This window comes from Neofelis nebulosa, chromosome 4 (genome assembly GCF_028018385.1).
Source record: "Neofelis nebulosa isolate mNeoNeb1 chromosome 4, mNeoNeb1.pri, whole genome shotgun sequence".
In the NCBI taxonomy this organism is placed as follows: domain Eukaryota; kingdom Metazoa; phylum Chordata; class Mammalia; order Carnivora; family Felidae; genus Neofelis; species Neofelis nebulosa.
Window position 1 is genome coordinate 150015740 of NC_080785.1, and position 18035 is coordinate 150033774.

General features: G+C 41.2%; 1 protein-coding gene across 13 annotated transcripts in view; it reads right to left on the minus strand.

Annotated features, from left to right (window-relative positions):
- Positions 1–18035, minus strand: part of DOCK3 (dedicator of cytokinesis 3) — a 595409-nt gene that overhangs the window by 76589 nt on the left and 500785 nt on the right. For all 13 annotated transcript variants that reach the window (XM_058726773.1, XM_058726766.1, XM_058726765.1 and 10 more), the window contains 6 exons: positions 16806–16889; positions 15624–15724; positions 13219–13300; positions 8854–9024; positions 4067–4259; positions 850–977 (listed from right to left, as the gene is read on the minus strand). In XM_058726773.1, the coding sequence (XP_058582756.1) occupies positions 850–977; positions 4067–4259; positions 8854–9024; positions 13219–13300; positions 15624–15724; positions 16806–16889 (759 nt within the window). The remainder of the gene's footprint in view (positions 1–849; positions 978–4066; positions 4260–8853; positions 9025–13218; positions 13301–15623; positions 15725–16805; positions 16890–18035) is intronic.

The following is an 18035-nucleotide window of genomic DNA, read 5'->3' on the forward strand; positions in this document are numbered from 1 at the left end:
CTCATCTAGAATACTGGCCTTCATTTTAAATGCAGTTGTAATTTTATTCTCCAGAAACCTCATCTCCTCTTAAGATGTTGTAATAAAAAACTCATTCTTGTTCTTAATTTCTTTCTTTATACTTTCCTATAGTTTACAAATTTTCTCTAAGAAATAACCATTTTTCCTATTACCATAAATACATAAAATAAATATCATTAAAATAAATTCCTACCTTTATTCATGCCTGATACATGTCTTTCCTTCCTTCCTTCCCCTCCCACCATAGACCTCTTTTTAAAAGAAAAAGTAAAGAGGAAAGAAAATAGGCAAAAGCAGTACCAGTTGAAACCTCATCTTTAAAGTCCAACTCTATCATCCCATGAGGCTCAGAACTCTTGTGGGCAACAATTATCTCTCCTATGTCCTGACCTCATCTGGCATGGTATGGAATGTCATATGGGTGGAATCAAGCTGCCAGGAAGCTGACAGAAAAGTCTGAATGAGCAAGCTGCCTCTCAGCCTGGGCTTGTCTCCCTGTGCTTGTGCCTTAGTATCCTCAGAACACTCTCAGGAACATAGGATTAATACCTTTTGATAATAACAGAACATGGCACAGGATTCGGCTTTCTGGTGTTAAAGAGAACTACATTTCAGAAATGCAACTTTTTCAAATAGCAAAACTGTGTTGTGTTGAGAAGCCTGCTCAGCATACACAGGCCTCTGCTCACTTGAGCACCTTCCTGCCACTGATGAAAGCTTCTCTGACTGAGAAGTGTACAAAGTGATCTTTGTTGGTCTGCCTCTGGTTAAAGTAATACAAGACGGGGGCAGAGCTGAGGGGAGATGGAGTGGGCACGGGGCCGCTACCAGAGAGCTGGTCTTGACGATGGAGAAGATGCTGCCAAGAATCCCTGAGCAGATCAGCAGCTCCTTCTGCTGCCTCAGGTGAAGGTGAATGTGATGGAGAACCACAGGAAGCAGGATGCGGCGGGATTCTGAGAGAGAAAACACAAAGGTGAAGAAGCCCTTTAGAGAAGAACTAACTACTTCTGGGAGCCAGTGACACTGCGAGACTTAACTGGTCTCAAAGCAAATGGGGTTGAAACCAGTGCCAAGATGGAGGTCACTCCCTTCCCTTATGAGGGCCAAAAAGCCCACCTCCTGGACATTATAAAACATCCCACAGCATTATCCTTCCATTTCTCTTTCCTTCTTTCTCATTTCAAGCCTCAGTATCTATGGTATTTTGTGCAGGATGAATGTTAGGAAATTGCTCCCAAATGAAATCTCTTTAATGACTAGATCCCAAATTAAAAGCATAGCTTACACTGAAAATTCCATTCAATTGACATACCTAGTTCTATGAACTACACTGATTGAACCTGCAGACCTGCTATGCATTATAAATGGTCACTCTTTATGATGCTCTGACTAGTTGGCCTGGCACTCCCCCCTTCCCCCCATGAGCATTTACTTTGTGGCAGCCATTAGGCCTACCTCCTTTTCCCCTTAGGCTTAGTGGACAAGCTTGGCATGCCCACAGCAATGAATGGAATAGTAGCAGGATTTTGTCTTCTCATAAGCCTTTGATAATTAGCTAACCCTTACTGCCAATCCTAAGTTTTCCCCTCCCTGTTAACTGAACAACACTATCAGGAGACAACTATATTTAGGACCCTGACAGGGGCATCTGGGTGGCTCAGTTGGTTAAGTGTCTGGCCCTTGGTTTCGGCTCAGGTCATGATCTCACAGTTCAAGAGATCAAGCCCAATATCAGGCTCTACGCTGACAGCCAGGAGCCCACTTGGGATTCTCTCTCTCCCTCTCTCTCTGCCCCTCCCCAACTAGTGTGTGCATGTGCACGCGCACACACACATACTCACACACTCTCTTTCTCTCTCAAAATAAATAAATAAACTTAAAAAAAAAAAGAACCCTGTCAGGAAGGCTGAATCCTAGTTCAAGATCTTTTATTAATTCATCCTAAGACCTTAGGCAGGTTGATTCCTCCAATGGGCTTGATTTTTCCTATGTGTACAATGAGGTGCTAATTGGATTTACTTCACAGGTGTGGTGAGAAGACAAAGTAAAATACAAGTGTGAACATGTTTGTGATGCTCTGCATTCCTATGTGGTCAGTGACTGTGTGATTCTACAGGTACCTTCATACCTGGCCAGCAGGATTTAGTCAGATTGTTAGTAATACAAACACACCAGGGCATTTTGGATTTATTGTTCACATTTGACCACAGTTACATGTTTCAGATAAAATTCAGAAAGAAAATCTGTTTTTTAGCCAAAGACAAACTACATGACATACAAGAGATTTGGGGGTTGTCTTGTCAAATAGTTAGAATATAAAATGGAATGATAGCTATTCTATGTTTAAAAGGATGTGTAGACAAAAGAGAAGTTCATAATACATTTTGCAGTCCAAAATTATACGAACATAGCAGGATTTATATCAACCAATAACTATCTGCTGAGAAAATAGTTTATTACTGGAACCAGCTGAAAAGACCAAACTGATGTGCTCTGAGAATATAAGTGTTGCTTAAGAGACACCACCTTAAGGTGCTGCTTCAAGGAACATGTTGCAACTGAAGCATTCAGTGAAATTGAGATGCAAATGAGAATTTGGGGGTGGCTTGTCATCTCAAAATCCAACTACATGTGTCACTGCCACATAAAGTTTAAGAACAATTTTTCTTTCTTTAAAAAAATTTTTTTTAACGTTTATTTGTTTTTGAGAGACAGTGACATGGCACGAGTGGGTGAGGGGCAGAGAGAGAGAGGGAGACACAGAATCTGAAGCAGGCTCCAGACTCTGAGCTGTCAGCACAGAGCCCGACATGGGGCTCGAACTCATGAGCTGTGTGAGATCATGACCTGAACCGAAGTTGGACGATCAGCTGACGGAGCCACCAAGGCTGCCCAAAGAACAATTTTTCTTAAGTGATTATGGGAAGCAGCAAGTGCATGCAATAATATTAGAAATAAAGGATGTCAGTGAGGGCAGTCTGATGTCCCCCTTCCCACATATTCAGAAAGCATCTTTAAGCAGTGCACAAAGCTTGAATGCGTGCAGTGGCCTCAGTGCTAATGTGTCCAAACTAGTGATAAAATCTTTAATCTAGGAACTGAGGAAGAGAGAAGTGTTTACCATAAATAGCTACTGGTAGAGAAAAGATGACTCTCCTGGTGGCAGCTTTGCCATGAATAATACCTTACACTGGCAGAGTTAAGTTAAAGGGAACATTTATTTAGTATTGCAATTATGTGTAGCACTTGGTTGAGAAATTACTGTTCATATACTTTAAAAGTCCAACTTAAAAATTTTTATTACCAAAAATTATAGTTATAAAAATTCTAATAATAATTGTTTTTCTCGAATTTCAGATTTATTCCTGTGCCCTAGAAATTTATTCTGATTGTAACATTCCATTTAAAGGATCAGTTTCATATTGATCATAACATTTGGCCACTGAATATTTGGTACCACTGCCAGGATGATCTCTTGAATGTGGTTTCAGGTGTGAATGTGCAGGTTCTTTCTGAAAGGCAATCTGGGCTGTTGATCATTTGTTAGTCTGTCTTGACCTCTTGGGGAGTATGGAAGGCTCACTGTCCATCTCTCTGTCTTTCAAAGACAGGAAGGGAATCTATGTGACTGGTGAGATAAGGAACAAAGAAAACACAGTCGGTCCTCAGGGCCCCCTTTCAAGATCTCTCTTATTTCCTTGACTTATCCTTATCCCCATTGGGATCCCCTTCTCTCTTGTTCCCCCTCCTTTCCATCTTGCTGGGTGTGGGGGAAGCTGGCTAGGCCTGTAGGCCTAGAAGTTGCTCCACAAGCCACCTCATGGGCATGCCCCAGGGTGTGGGTCCCTAGGGATAAATCATGAGTGAGGCAGTAGGCCTAGATCTTGGCTGTAGTATCTAATGGAGTGTACCCAAAACTCTGAATTTTTAGGGCCACAGGCTTCTTGCATGATGGTTGATAAAACTGATCCTTTGATTACCACTTGACAACACCCTGGAAAGGAGGAAAGGTGAGTCTGATTCTCATCCCAACTTGATTTACCTGAGAAAGAAAACAGGCGGCTATCCACGGTCCTGGCGATGGACTGCAGCTTCACCACATCCATTGACTGCCCAATGTGCACAGTGCTGGGCATGCTCCCCAGAGTCCCTCTTACAAACTCTGCTACCTCCTGCACGGTGAACATTTGCAGCAGCTCATCAAAGATGGTTGGGAAAGAATTGAGGAGTGCAGCCTGCAGAAGCAAGTGAAGCTGCAGTTAGCACAGAGTTCGTTGTCTGTCTTTCTCACATGCTCAGACAATAATAATACAAGAGGTTGAAATGGCATTGTAGCACCCCTGTCTCACATGAGCTCCTCCCTGGCCTTTGACTCCACACATCCCTACAGCACCCTTGGGGCATAAAATAGGGAAGAGTACAAAGGAAACCAAAACAAAATTTGCTGGGGCCCAGGCCACTTGAAACTTTCATAACTTGCCAGCATATTTGCTGGCAAGAGAAGGGAATATAAAAAGAAATCAGCTCAATATGGTTTAACAGCCATAGCTATTTTGTTTACAAAATGGATTTAAATTTTTTGTCTGTCTCTATGATCAAACACTTGACTTTCTAATTTTGGTCTCAAATTCAAGCCAGGAACCTCTCAAAGAAACTATAGCAGAGAGAGCTGGGCACCACCAAGCAGCATGAGCTGAACTCCGTTCACAGCCCTGTAGCCAGCAATCCAGCTCTGTGAGCTGGACCATTTCCCCCAGGATGGACACATTTATCTGAAACCATGAAATCTGAAGACTTTATAAATGATGCCCTTCATCTGTGATGCTTGGCAGTCTCAAGTGTAAATCCAAAAGGATGGAGACTGTATGGATTTAGTCAGCTATGAATTCTTGACAACTGATGATTATGTTGGCATAGAGTTCAGCAACCTAGATGGCCTTGGGCATGGGCAGGAGTCTGTGTGTTCGGAGAATTCTCTTCATGGATCTTGGCTCTGGTAGACCCATGAGGTAGACTCTTTATGAATACCTGATAATAGTTCAAGAGCCTTTTACAGGCAGAGTAGTATAGGAGAAAGAGAATGGCTTTTGGAATTAGACAGACATGAGTTCAAATCTCAACTTTACTACTTATCTGTCGCATCACCTTGGGTGAGTTATTTGCCTAATATCAGTTTTCTTATCTATAAAATAAAGATGATAATATCACTTATCTCCTGGTATTGGCATGAAAAAAATTAGATGCATTAAGTTAGTTTCCAGTTAGAGTGCTTGGCACATCATTGGCTTTCAATAAATACTGGTCCGCATTCTCTCTTGTCTGGAAGCAACATGAAGAAAGCTTTTCCACTTCTCAATACTCTTACATTATTAACCTAGAATTCACAAAGGGTAATGAAATGTCACTTTGAGATGAGAAGATGAGAGTGTACTTTTCCTGCGTGGCAGGTAGTGAATGGGAGGCTGTTTTCCTTGACTGCTTTATCAAGCAGGCCTAGAGTGAGTAAAAATGTATGCCATGGGGAAACATGTCTGTCATTCTACAGTCTATGCTAAGGCCAGGCCCAAGAATTGAACTTACATGAATTCTGCTCAGGCCAGGCCCAAGAATAGAACTTACATGAATTCTATCTATAGATTAAAACTTCCTGGGATATCAGAGATTTTTTTGCAATGATTAGAACAAGCACAAAAACATGCTGTCATAAGCAGTTAGATACAAAAGACAAAGGGGGAAAAGCAGGTCCTTAATAATCAAAGGCAAATAGTAAATGCTCTCTTAAATGGTGAGCTTTCCCATACTTATGCACCAGAACAGAAGGATCCTTGCACCCTAACATCTCCTAGTGGTCAGAAGCAAAGACATAATCTGACTGAACCACAGACTTGCTGAGAATTCTGAAACTTATGAAACATGAGCCTGGCACCAAAGAAGCAGGTCTGATCCTGACATGGGTCTAAGCTGAGACTAAATCTGAACTATCCTGATGAGATAGGAGTATGCCATGCAGTACAAGGCATTGCCAAGTTCTCAGAAAGCATATCTGCCCTGCTCTGCTAGCTACCTCTGAGCTCCCCATATCTCTGTATGCTGAAAGGAAGAGTAGGTGTCCTGGGACCTTGTTGGCAGGAACCAATGAGCTAGAGGAGAGACACAAGGAGGAAGAGAAGTTGCTTGGAGTACTCTGGAGGAGAGACCATCAAATGAGCCTTTCTTACAGAGGCACCTGGAGACCTTGAAGAATCCTCACTTAAAGAGTTTCATTCACAGTTGCTCACCTGTTCTCTGGTCCAAGGGGCTTAAAGGCAATTGGCATTGGGGCAACATAGGGTCAAGTGGAAAACAAAAGAGCAGACTATTCTAATCTTTTTTTTATTTTTATTTTATTTTTTTATTTTTTTATTTTTTTAAAAATTTTTTTTCAATGTTTTTTATTTATTTTTGGGACAGAGAGAGACAGAGCATGAACGGGGGAGGGGCAGACAGAGAGGGAGACACAGAATCGGAAACAGGCTCCAGGCTCCGAGCCATCGGCCCAGAGCCTGACGCGGGGCTCGAACTCACGGACCGCGAGATCGTGACCTGGCTGAAGTCGGACGCTTAACCGACTGCGCCACCCAGGCGCCCCTCTAATCTTTTTTTTAAATGTTCATTTATTGAGAGAGAGAGAGAGAGAGAGAGAGAGAGACAGAGAGACAGAGAATGAACCAGAGAGAGACAGTGTGAGAGCAGGGGAGAGGTCGAGAGAGGGAGAAAGAGAATCCCAAGCAGGCTCTGCACTGTCAGCACAGAGCCCAACTCAGGACTCGATCTCATGAACTGTAGGATCATGACCTGAGCCAAAATCAAGAGTTGGATGCTTAACCAACTGAGCCACCCAGGCGCCCCCCCAGACTACTCTAATCTTAAAGGAGATATTTAAACATATATTTGCACTCATGACAGTCCTGGCAGCAACTGAATGAATGGATGTGAGAGAGGCTGTCTGATCTTTGCTGATAGGTTTTGAATAATAATTGGCTTCAAAAAAATCAAAGAAATGGAATCTATTAGATAAAATTCTGAATTTATTTGTATAAGAAAATAACCCCCTTGTGACTGGGGTAATAAACACTATCTTGGATCCTTTCTAGGATGAAGCTACTTGGAAAAGGTAACAGATTAACTAACTGGGCATTTCTTTTTATTTATTTATTTATTTATTTATTTATTTATTTATTTATTAATATATGAAATTTACTGTCAAATTGGTTTCCATACAACACCCAATGCTCATCCCAAAAGGTGCCCTCCTCAATACCCATCACCCACCCTGCCCTCCCTCCCACCCCCCATCAACCCTCAGTTTGTTCTCAGTTTTTAACAGTCTCTTATGCTTTGGCTCTCTCCCACTCTAACCTCTTTTTTTTTTTTTTTCCTTCCCCTCCCCCATGGGTTTCTGTTATGTTTCTCAGGATCCACATAAGAGTGAAACCATATGGTATCTGTCTTTCTCTGTATGGCTTATTTCACTTAGCATCACACTCTCCAGTTCCATCCACGTTGCTACAAAAGGCCATATTTCATTTTTTCTCATTGCCACATAGTATTCCATTGTGTATAGAAACCACAATTTCTTTATCCATTCATCAGTTGATGGACATTTAGGCTCTTTCCATAATTTGGCTATTGTTGAGAGTGCTGCTATAAACATTGGGGTACAAGTGCCCCTATGCATCAGTACTCCTGTATCCCTTGGAAAAATTCCTAGCAGTGCTATTGCTGGGTCATAGGGTAGGTCTATTTTTAATTTTCTGAGGAACCTCCACACTGCTTTCCAGAGCAGCTGCACCAATTTGCATTCCCACCAACAGTGCTAACTGGGCATTTCTAATATAAGGAAGCAAATTTCCTTCCCACACTGATATTTCTAATAGAATTTTATCTTAATTCTTTAAAAAAAATTTTTAAAGTTTATTTTTGAGAGAGAGAGAAAGACAGAGTGTGAGCAGGGGAGGGGCAGAGAGAGAGAGGGAGACACAGAATCCAAAACAGGCTCCAGGTTCTGAGCTGTCAGTGCAGAGCCCGATGTGGGGCTCCAACCCACAGTCTGTGAGATCATGACCTGAACCGAAGTCGGACGCTTCACTGACTGAGCCACCCAAGTGCCCCTAATCTTAATTCTTAAGCAAAGTTTTCTAGTTATTTCTGCCTATTTCACTCTTAACTTCTGGAACGGATAAGTACTAAAGTTTATTTAAAAAGTTAAAAAAAAATTAACAGTGACTAGGAAATAAAATTCTCCATTATGTTATAAATATCCCCTTTAAATAAGATGTTCATAAATGACAAAAAGTATGTAACTAAATATATTTGGTTTAAAGAGGGCTTCTGAGGGGTGCCTGGGTAGCTCAGCTGGTTGAGCGTCTGACTCTTGATCTCAGGTCATGATCTCAATGTTCTGAGCTGGAGGCCCACATCGGGCTGTGTGCTGGTAGCATGGAGCCTGCTTGGGATTCTGTCTCTCCTCCATGCTCCTCCCCTGGTTGTGCTTGCTCTCTCTCAAAGTTAAAAAAATTAAAAAAAAAATTAAAGAGTCTTCTGAGAATAAAGTTGTGCTTCTTCCCCACCCTAAAGCCACTGGGCTATCTTATATTTGGTAGCTGGGACATAGCTGACTTTGAAGTAAAAATAGCATTTTGTTCCATTAGGTATTTCCTTCAAGTCACCCTTTACCCAACACATAGGAGCCTGGCAGGGCTTCTTCAACTCTAGAAGCCAGAGGACAAAGAAACCAGCCATTAAGACAGACAAGGATCCAGCAGCAAAATTTCCCTGCAGCTTACAGACCTGAGTGAAAAGGAGTGTTTCTGAGTTTCTGCTGTCCAGACTAAGCACAAACCGGATGGACTGGAAAAGTTCTTGGATGCTGGACCGGAATTGCTCCTCTTCCATCCCACAGGTGGCTCGGGAGTACAGGATCCTGGACTGCACGATGAACTTGAAAAGGTACTCCAAGGCCTAAGTAAAAGGGATGGAGAGGTGTTAAAGATGGCCAAGAGCTAACACAGCAGGGAATAAAGGGTAAAGTAACAGCAAATTCTATACCAAAATCAGATGATGAACAATTTCAACTGTGGAGACAAGCACTTTTTTTTTTTTTTTAATTTTATCTCCAAAGTCCAACTGGTCACTGAGCAGCAGCTGTCTTCTTACTGAGGAATCATCAAATTAATTTACAACTGTTTCTGTGGTTCTGGAATTGAGGAACCACAGACTGAGGAACCACAACAGCTGAATTCAAGACCATATAGGATCCAAAGAAAATGAAGTTTCTTTGTATTTTTTTCAGGTCTGGAAATAAGAGGCTTCAAAAGCAATGATGTAACCTCTCTTAAATTTATTCCAAGAAGGAAAAGTCCTTAAGGAGCCTTCTGCACCTTTGAGATATAGCTGGGGTCTGACATGGTGCCAGCCTTCTCACTGGACATTAAGTCTGGAGAAAACTTGCCCCAGGTTGCACAGCCCCAGGTGGACCTGACACACCCACTCTCTATCCTCTTCCAAACCCAGACACCTTCCCACAGACAATTTTTGAACAATGCAGAAGATGAAGCTCCCATAACTTATTTTGGGAGCAGTATCTAATTCTGAGGAGTCCTTACAGCTTGGCCCATGCTTATGAGCACAGTAATTATCTTTTAAGAGAACAGATTGAAGATCTAAGACTATGCTTTCTAATCAAAGAAATGCCACAGATTTCCCAGACACTGGGAAGGCAGAGACATTGGGAGAGAAACTTATCCAAGGATGAAACAAATGGAGCTCAGTTACTTGAAATATAAAATAGAAAACAATTCTCAAGCTACCTTTCATGACCTATGTATCTATCAAAAGGTTTGGTAAAACAAAACCTCATTTTGTTTTGTTTTGCAGCCCATATAGAATTCAGTAGGCATTGTAGAATGGCTAGGTTAGAAAAAATATGTCTTCCAAGCCTTGTACCAGAAGATTGCATTAGAAAAAATTAAAGTGTATGGCCTCAGCAGCATAAATGCTACAGCCTCCATTCCAGACTTTTAATGCCTGGTCTGAAAAGAACCAGGGAGATGTGTGCTACATACTCTAATTTTAAAAGGGAAAATGTGTACCTCATGACCTGTTTTCTTTTTCCAGTTTGAAACAGCTAACACAAGAAGTGTATTGAATGGCTTGAAACATCCACTAGTTTCATAGTGAAGGGCAGAACCAGACAGAAAAATTGCTTGCATTTCCTGGGCCTGAGAGCTTAGTATCTTCATTAAATTTTAAAATATAAAACAACGTCCAAGATGGCCCTGCGAAAACCTGCATGAGGGATAAAAAATAAGTCCCTTCCAGTCATCCATCACCACCTGACTTCCCTTGCCCACTCCTCTTGATTTTTATGGTCAGTACCAGCATGGGAAGGACCAGGTGATGGCCGGTTGCCTCTGACTAATGCAACCGGGGAAAGAGAAGAGGGTGGGCCAGTGAGGAAGGAGGTGAGTGGTGGAGCCTATGGAGTTTGTTCACAGTTCAAGGGTGCTCCCAACACTTCATGGAGACAATGAAACACTTAATGGTGGGTGAAGCAGCCACTCTTTGCATTTCTACTTAAGTTAATAAGCCTGAAAGAAAAAGAGATCCTAAAAGTTATTACAACCTTTCAAGCACCAAGAAGATCCATTGTGCCTGCTATTTTCTCTTCATGGTTCCTTGGGGGACCTGAGATAGCTCACCAGTGAAAAGTGTGCTGTCTTTTTAGAATATCTTGCCAAATACCAAACTCAAACCTGTCAAAGATACCTCCTACAGGTCATTCACAAGGGACAAACAAAATAACCAAGTAAGAAAACAAAAGACTCTTTATTTTCATATTCCTTAGTGGTCAAACTTTCTTAGAAAGGCCACAACTTTGAAAGTGAAAGGAAGATATGCGAATGAGTGGCAGGATGTATTGAATCAAGAGTAAGAAGAGGTTTCCTGGTCCACATTTTATCATACCAGACTGAGAGGTGCTAGACCAGGACCATACGCATCCTGTGAAGGATGAAAACAGGACTGATTAGAGATTTACTGGTTTGGTCAGGAGGACTTGTCAACTAAAACTTGAAGAAGAAGGGGAAATGACCTGATAAAACCTTAGTACTGGATGCATTAGTATGAGAGGCCATTCAAACAGGTTTGCAGTGGTAAGAATAAGTATGAAAGTACCTCAGAAAAGTGCTCCCCCAAATGGATATCTTCTTTCTTTCCACCCAAACCTGATCTTCTCCCAGAATTCTGCATCTCCCTAAGTAACCCTGATATCAACTCAGCTGATCTAGCCAGATTCTTTGGAACCAGCACTTCTTCCTTTCTATCACTTCACACATCCAATTTAATGTTTGAAATTGATTCCCTGCTTTGGTCACATCAGCTACTTTTTGGTTGCTTGAAAACTCAAGTTGTTTCCCACCCAGGCTTTTAAACATGCTGTTTCCGGTCTGGAATGCTCATCCCCCAGCTCTTCACATCGATTTCAGCCCAGAGGTCACCCCCTCAGACAAACTTTCCCTAAAATTTTGATCTGAAGTAAATTTCCTTCATAGTTCTTACTTATCACGTTTTTTTCCCCACTTAATTTGTATATTTATTGTCTGTCTTTCCTCCACTTGGATGGAAGTGCTATGAAAGCACAGCCTTTTTTGCTTGGGCCCCTGCTGAATCTCCAGCGTCTACTACGGTGTCTGACACATGGCAGGTATCAAGTAACACTGATTTGACGGAATGACTGAATGACTGATTGTTAGGAGAAAACAACTTCTTCTGTGATGCTTTCTCAGTATCCTGAGCAATTAATTTAGGGACTCCCATAGAATCTTTTGCATTTCACTCAACTTTTATCCCCTCAAATATTGTCTGAGGCAGCTGCCAGGTACTGGGTTTAAAGAAGAACAGAATGCAGGCTCTGTCCCCACATCACACTCAGAACTCTGCTCTACACCTGTGTTTGAGCATGCTTCAATGGGGATGTGTTCTTCAAGGCAAGGAAGAGGTCTGTCTTATTCTTCTTTGCATCTTGGCATCCACAACAGATGCTGACTGCTTTGTAGACATGTATTATATGAAGAAGGACAGAAATAATACTTATGGCCTTAGATTTTTACAGAACATATGGAGAAGAGGCAGGGGAAACACAGACCTATGATTTTATTTTGCTTCTTCAGTCTGGTAATGTTTAGGGAAGCACCTGTCTCACCTGTTACCATGTGGACAAGAACAACAAAATCACAGGCCCAATGGTACTCAGAGCAAATGATGTGAAATTAAAAGAGGACAGAGAAAAAGCAGAACTACTTTGTTGCCACTCTTCTTTTATTACTAACTGGAAAGGGTGGGAAAGACGTGGTTAAAAAGCAACTAAAAAAAAAATAACTCAAGAACAAGAAAATGTCGGGGCAGAAAGGGAGAAAGCATGAACTTGCTGTGAGTTCCCAAGGGATATGGCAACTTTCTTTAAAAAGCTATCTTGAGAACTGTTGAGCAAAAGAGAAATCAACATTCTCTCAGTGGGTCTCCACAGTAGAAGTACCATGAAAAGAAGTTACCAGAAAGTGAAGTTAACTCACAATGACGATGGTCCCCTGAAAACTGGAGCTGCCCAGAAATGCAAAAGGCTGCCTTATCTCGGAACCTGTCCATGCAGGAGTGCTGCCATGGGGGACTCCGGTTTCTTCCAAAGGTCAAGGTTTTAAGATTATCTTCTTAATGTATCCATATACAGTGCATCCAATCAGCTCTTTTTACTTAAAACAGTTCTAAAAAACAATGTTTAGTAACCACTGAAGACAGGAAAAGTTGGAAGATCTTAAGTCTAATTAATGTTGCCACCAACATTGGTTTAGAAGGAGATATGATGCTTTGGCCAGTGGAAGCAGAGATGGATGCTGCTGGCAAAACCAGTCAGGAAGGATGGCCAGGAGTTGCATGTACATCATCCCTCCTTCCTGCTTTAAGATAACACTGTTAGGAATAAAGGTCTTCTGGGGCAAAATTAAGGTGGACAATGGGGAATTATGTGGTCCAAGGCATTCCTGAAAGCAGGCCAGTGTACTGGGATGTCAACACTTGTTCTGCATACTAAACCATTGAAATTACTGACAAACAACAGCAGGGGTGGGCCCTTTATGTACAGTGAGCTCAGTACATTACCCTCATGGCTTCCTGAATGTGGTCCTGTCGAATCAGTTCTGCTGAGCAGTCCATGTACCACTTCAAACAGCGAATGAGCTCCCTGGGAAAGAGAACAGTTCCAGAAACCCCACTTTAACTCAAAAGCAATGCAGCTTGAAATTTTTGCAGCCCTGAATTTGCCACACAGGAAAAATAAACATACTGCTTATGAGGCAGAATTGAGTGATGGGTCCGTTACAAATGTGAAATCTTCAGATCATCTGAGACCATACAACATGCCTCGTCTGTAGAGTTGCCACATTTTAATTAGCAATTATAATCATTCTTCCTCTCTTTCCCTGACACACATTTTTTCTTTGATAAGAAAGTTTTCCCAGAGTCCTAGACTTCACCTGTAATTTTGTTTTGTCTAAAATTTCTATGTCTCCAGAACATACAACAATAACTAGTAAGTAGCAGATTCTGGATAAAGGTATATGGTCCTATGTGCCTCTCCTTGCTCACTCTACAGCAAGTGCCCGCTCTACAGAGTGATATCAAAGTGTCAGAGTTCCAGTGACTCCACAGCCTCGTCACCCGTTGGTTTTATATATATTTTCAAAAATTGTGCTAATTCTATAGAAGAAAATGAGGCAATTTTAAATTGCCTTAATGGTTTTAGATAATTTCTGTTTTCCATGTTAACTATTTATATTATATCTTTTATCAATAGTTTTTTATTTCTTTGACATTTATTTGTTGGTGCCATTTTTAGCTATTCATGTTTCTCAATGAAAAAGCAAGACTTACTTTTAGTAGCTTTGCCGCCAGTTCTTGGAAGGAAAAGAATGACAATTGTGTAGTAAACTATGGTTTAAAATGTCAGCTGAAAGACCACAACCAATATCCTACTCAACAGTGAAAGAAAGTTGTTCCTCTAAGATCAGGAATAAGGATGCCTTCTTTTTCTACTTCCACTCAACATAGAACTGGAAAAACAACACTTAAAAAACCAAACAACCTGATTAAAAAATGGGCAAAGGAGGGGTGCCTGGGTGGCTCAGTTGGTTGAGTTTCTGACTCTTCAAATTGGTTTAGGTCATGATCTTGCAGTCATGAGATTGAGCCCTGCATTGGGCTCTGCCCTGGGCGTGGAGCCTGCTTGGATTCTCTCTCTTTCCCTCCCTCTCTGTGCATCCCCCTCAAAATAAATAAATAAGTAAATAAATAAATAAACAAACAAACATTTTTTTAAAATGGGCAAAGGACTTGAATAAATTTTTCTCCAACGAAGATATACAAATGGTCAATAAATACATGAAGAGATGCTCTGCATCATTAATCATTAGGAAAATGCAAATTGAAACCACAATGAGATACCACTTCACACCAGTTAGCATGATGACTCTAAAAAAAAATCCCTCTCCAAACACAACAAAAAATAAAAAGTCTTTGCTTGAGGATGTGGAGAAATTGGAACCCTTGAACACTGCTGGCAAGAATGTAAAATGCTGCAGCCACTGCTGTGGAAAACAGTATAGTGGTCAATCCCACTTCTGGGTATATACCCAAGAGAAATGAAATCAAAGTCTCAAAGAGATATTTGTATACCCATGTTCATAGCAGCATTATTCACAATAACTAAAAAGTGAGACCAACCCAAGTATTCATTGATGGATGAGTGGATAAACATAATGTGGTACATACATACAATGTAACATTATTCAGCCTTTAAAAGGAAGGCAATTTTGACATATGCTACAACATAGATGGAACTTGAAGACATGGTAAGTGAAATAAACCAGACACAAAAAGATAAATATTGTATGACTCAATTTACATGAAGTTCCTACAATAAGCAAATTAAAAGAGAAAGTGTAACAATGGAGGTTGCTAAGGGACGGTGGAGGTGATGGGGAGTTATTATTTAAGGGTTACAGAGTTTCAGTTTTGCAAGATGAAAATAGTTCTTGAGATAGATGGTGGTGATGGTTGTACAACAATGTGGACATACTTAATGCCACTGAGCTGTACACTTAAAAATAGTTAAAATGGGGGGGGGGCGCCGGGTGGCTCAGTTGGTTAATCGTCTGACTTCGGCTTAGGTGATGATCTTGTGCGGGGTCCATGGGTTTGAGCCCTGCATCAGGCTGTGTTGACAGCTCAAAGCCTGGAGCCTGCTTCTGATTCTGTGTCTCCTTCTTTCTCTCTGCCCCTCCTTCACTCCCAATCTGCCTCTCTATGTCTCTCAAAAATAAATAAACATTAAAAAATTTTTTTTAGTTAAATGGTATTATTTTACATTATGTGTATTTTATCAGAATTAGAAAAAAATGAAGTTAAAAAAATGTCAGCTGAATGAATGGTGGTTGTCATGGAACTTTTTTTAAGCCTGTCCTTCTATTCAAACACAAATCCTAATGATGATGCCAAATGGAACTTACTTGTACGCCAGGGCTCCAGCAAAGTGCTTCTGGATGTATGTGTCCATTACAGGCCGGAAGTGGAAATACTTGATGTCTCTGAGCAAGTTGATGATGAATACCTGAAGGAGATGTAGGGTACTACAGTTCACTGGAGACCCTGGACTTATCCCCAGCAGGAAACAGAACTCTTGCTTCTTCAAGAAATGACAAACCATCAGTATTTTCTCTAGTGTTTTCCATGGGCAGAGAATGTAAGATTTCTATTCTGTGCCTGTATTTCTGTCTTGTCTGCTCTATTCCCACAGCCCCCGGCCACCCAGTCTGGACTTGGGACTCATCCGTTTGTGCTAGTGTTACTCTGAGCCTCTCTCTTCATAATAATGCTGGATGACACAATACAGACTAGGAAAAGGCAAAGCGATACCTGTGTAAGGTGGCATAAATTCTAAGGTGTCTCAAAAAATTTGGAAAAGAGACCAAAAAAAAAGATTGTCCTCTGAGCCAGTTCAACCTATGAAAGGCTGTGCCCTTCCGAAATGGGGCTGGCTGGCCAGGAAAGCAAGGAAGAAAAGCCAGAGGGGCAATCTACGCAAGTGCCATTTTAACTCTCGCTTCTGCTCCTCATCTATCAGGTAGACTTACAGTATATGGTTCTTGAATATACAGCACTCCTATAGGACAGGATATATTAAGCAAAATGCACTGAACATTCAAATCACTGTCCATTCTCACTAAGCAACCTACAGAGACTTGGGTTCCCAAACAACTGCCCAAAGGGAGAGAGTGTGATGCTCAGACCATCACAGATGAGACTCTTCTCTTCCTGGCCATTATACCCTATTTTTGTAGGTGAAAAAACAGGTCATCTGGTTTCCTATACCAGTCTCCAAGCCTTTTATTGGTGTAGGTCTCTATTTCAGGGGCTAGGCAACTCTGCAACAGTGATGAGACTGAGGTATCAAAACTACTGAGGCCCAGACCTGGCCATGCTGAATTCTTCAAATTTGATGCTGTAGGGATCTGCCCGGTTGGTAGGTTGGTTGGTCTTCCTTGGGTGACACTCCTCAGCCACTTTTCTATTGGAAACATCTGCATAGATGTTATACTGACTCACTCTAATAAACTGCCTCCCTTGTATTTTTAAAAACATATGACAGAAATAATAAATAAAAATGAAAAGTCAGGAGGGGTGAGACTTACCAGAGACTGAAACACCAACAGGCCATATTTCTCTGTATTATCATCCAAAATCACAAAGAGTGTATCTAAGATGTCCTGCAGAAACTGCAACATAAAAACCAGACGGCTCAGATCTTAGGACCTTGAACACATGGTCAAACTTCCATACACCAATGAACTCATCTCCCAATAAACAAACTCAAAGATCTCCTAAGATCTCAAATCACCACTTAAACTAAACTAATCTAGGATCCCACCTTCACCTAGCTAAGGGCCCTGAGAGATATTTGGAGAGGCTCTTCCTCTTGGGTAAGTGCAAAATTTCTTATTTATTTATTTATTTATTTATTTATTTATTTATTTATTTATTTTTTAATATATGAAATTTACTGTCAAATTGGTTTCCATACAACACCCAGTGCTCATCCCAAAAGGTGCCCTCCTCAATACCCATCACCCACCCTGCCCTCCCTCCCACCCCCCATCAACCCTCAGTTTGTTCTCAGTTTTTAACAGTCTCTTATGCTTTGGCTCTCTCCCACTCTAACCTCTTTTTTTTTTTTTTTTTCCCTTCCCCTCCCCCATGGGTTTCTGTTACGTTTCTCAGGATCCACATAAGAGTGAAACCATATGGTATCTGTCTTTCTCTGTATGGCTTATTTCACTTAGCATCACACTCTCCAGTTCCATCCACGTTGCTACAAAAGGCCATATTTCATTTTTTCTCATTGCCACGTAGTATTCCATTGTGTATAGAAACCACAATTTCTTTATCCATTCATCAGTTGATGGACATTTAGGCTCTTTCCATAATTTGGCTATTGTTGAGAGTGCTGCTATAAACATTGGGGTACAAGTGCCCCTATGCATCAGTACTCCTGTATCCCTTGGATAAATTCCTAGCAGTGCTATTGCTGGGTCATAGGGTAGGTCTATTTTTAATTTTCTGAGGAACCTCCACACTGCTTTCCAGAGCGGTAAGTGCAAAATTTCTATGGAAAGAACGGTCACTTAAAAAAACAGGACATCCATGTAGAATTGTAATTTTGAAATAAAGTCAATCTAAGTGAGTCTGATGCCAAATTCATTTTGAGAAAAAGAGTTCACTCTCCTGGGACCCTAAAGAGTTTAGTAGCCCCTCACTCTTTATTGTGGCCTAACTCTTTAAAGGACATTTGAATGAGGGTGTGGCAGGCTAGGTCTTAACTATAGAAACCATGTTTTGGTCTAGAAATCAGTATTCTGGGAGAA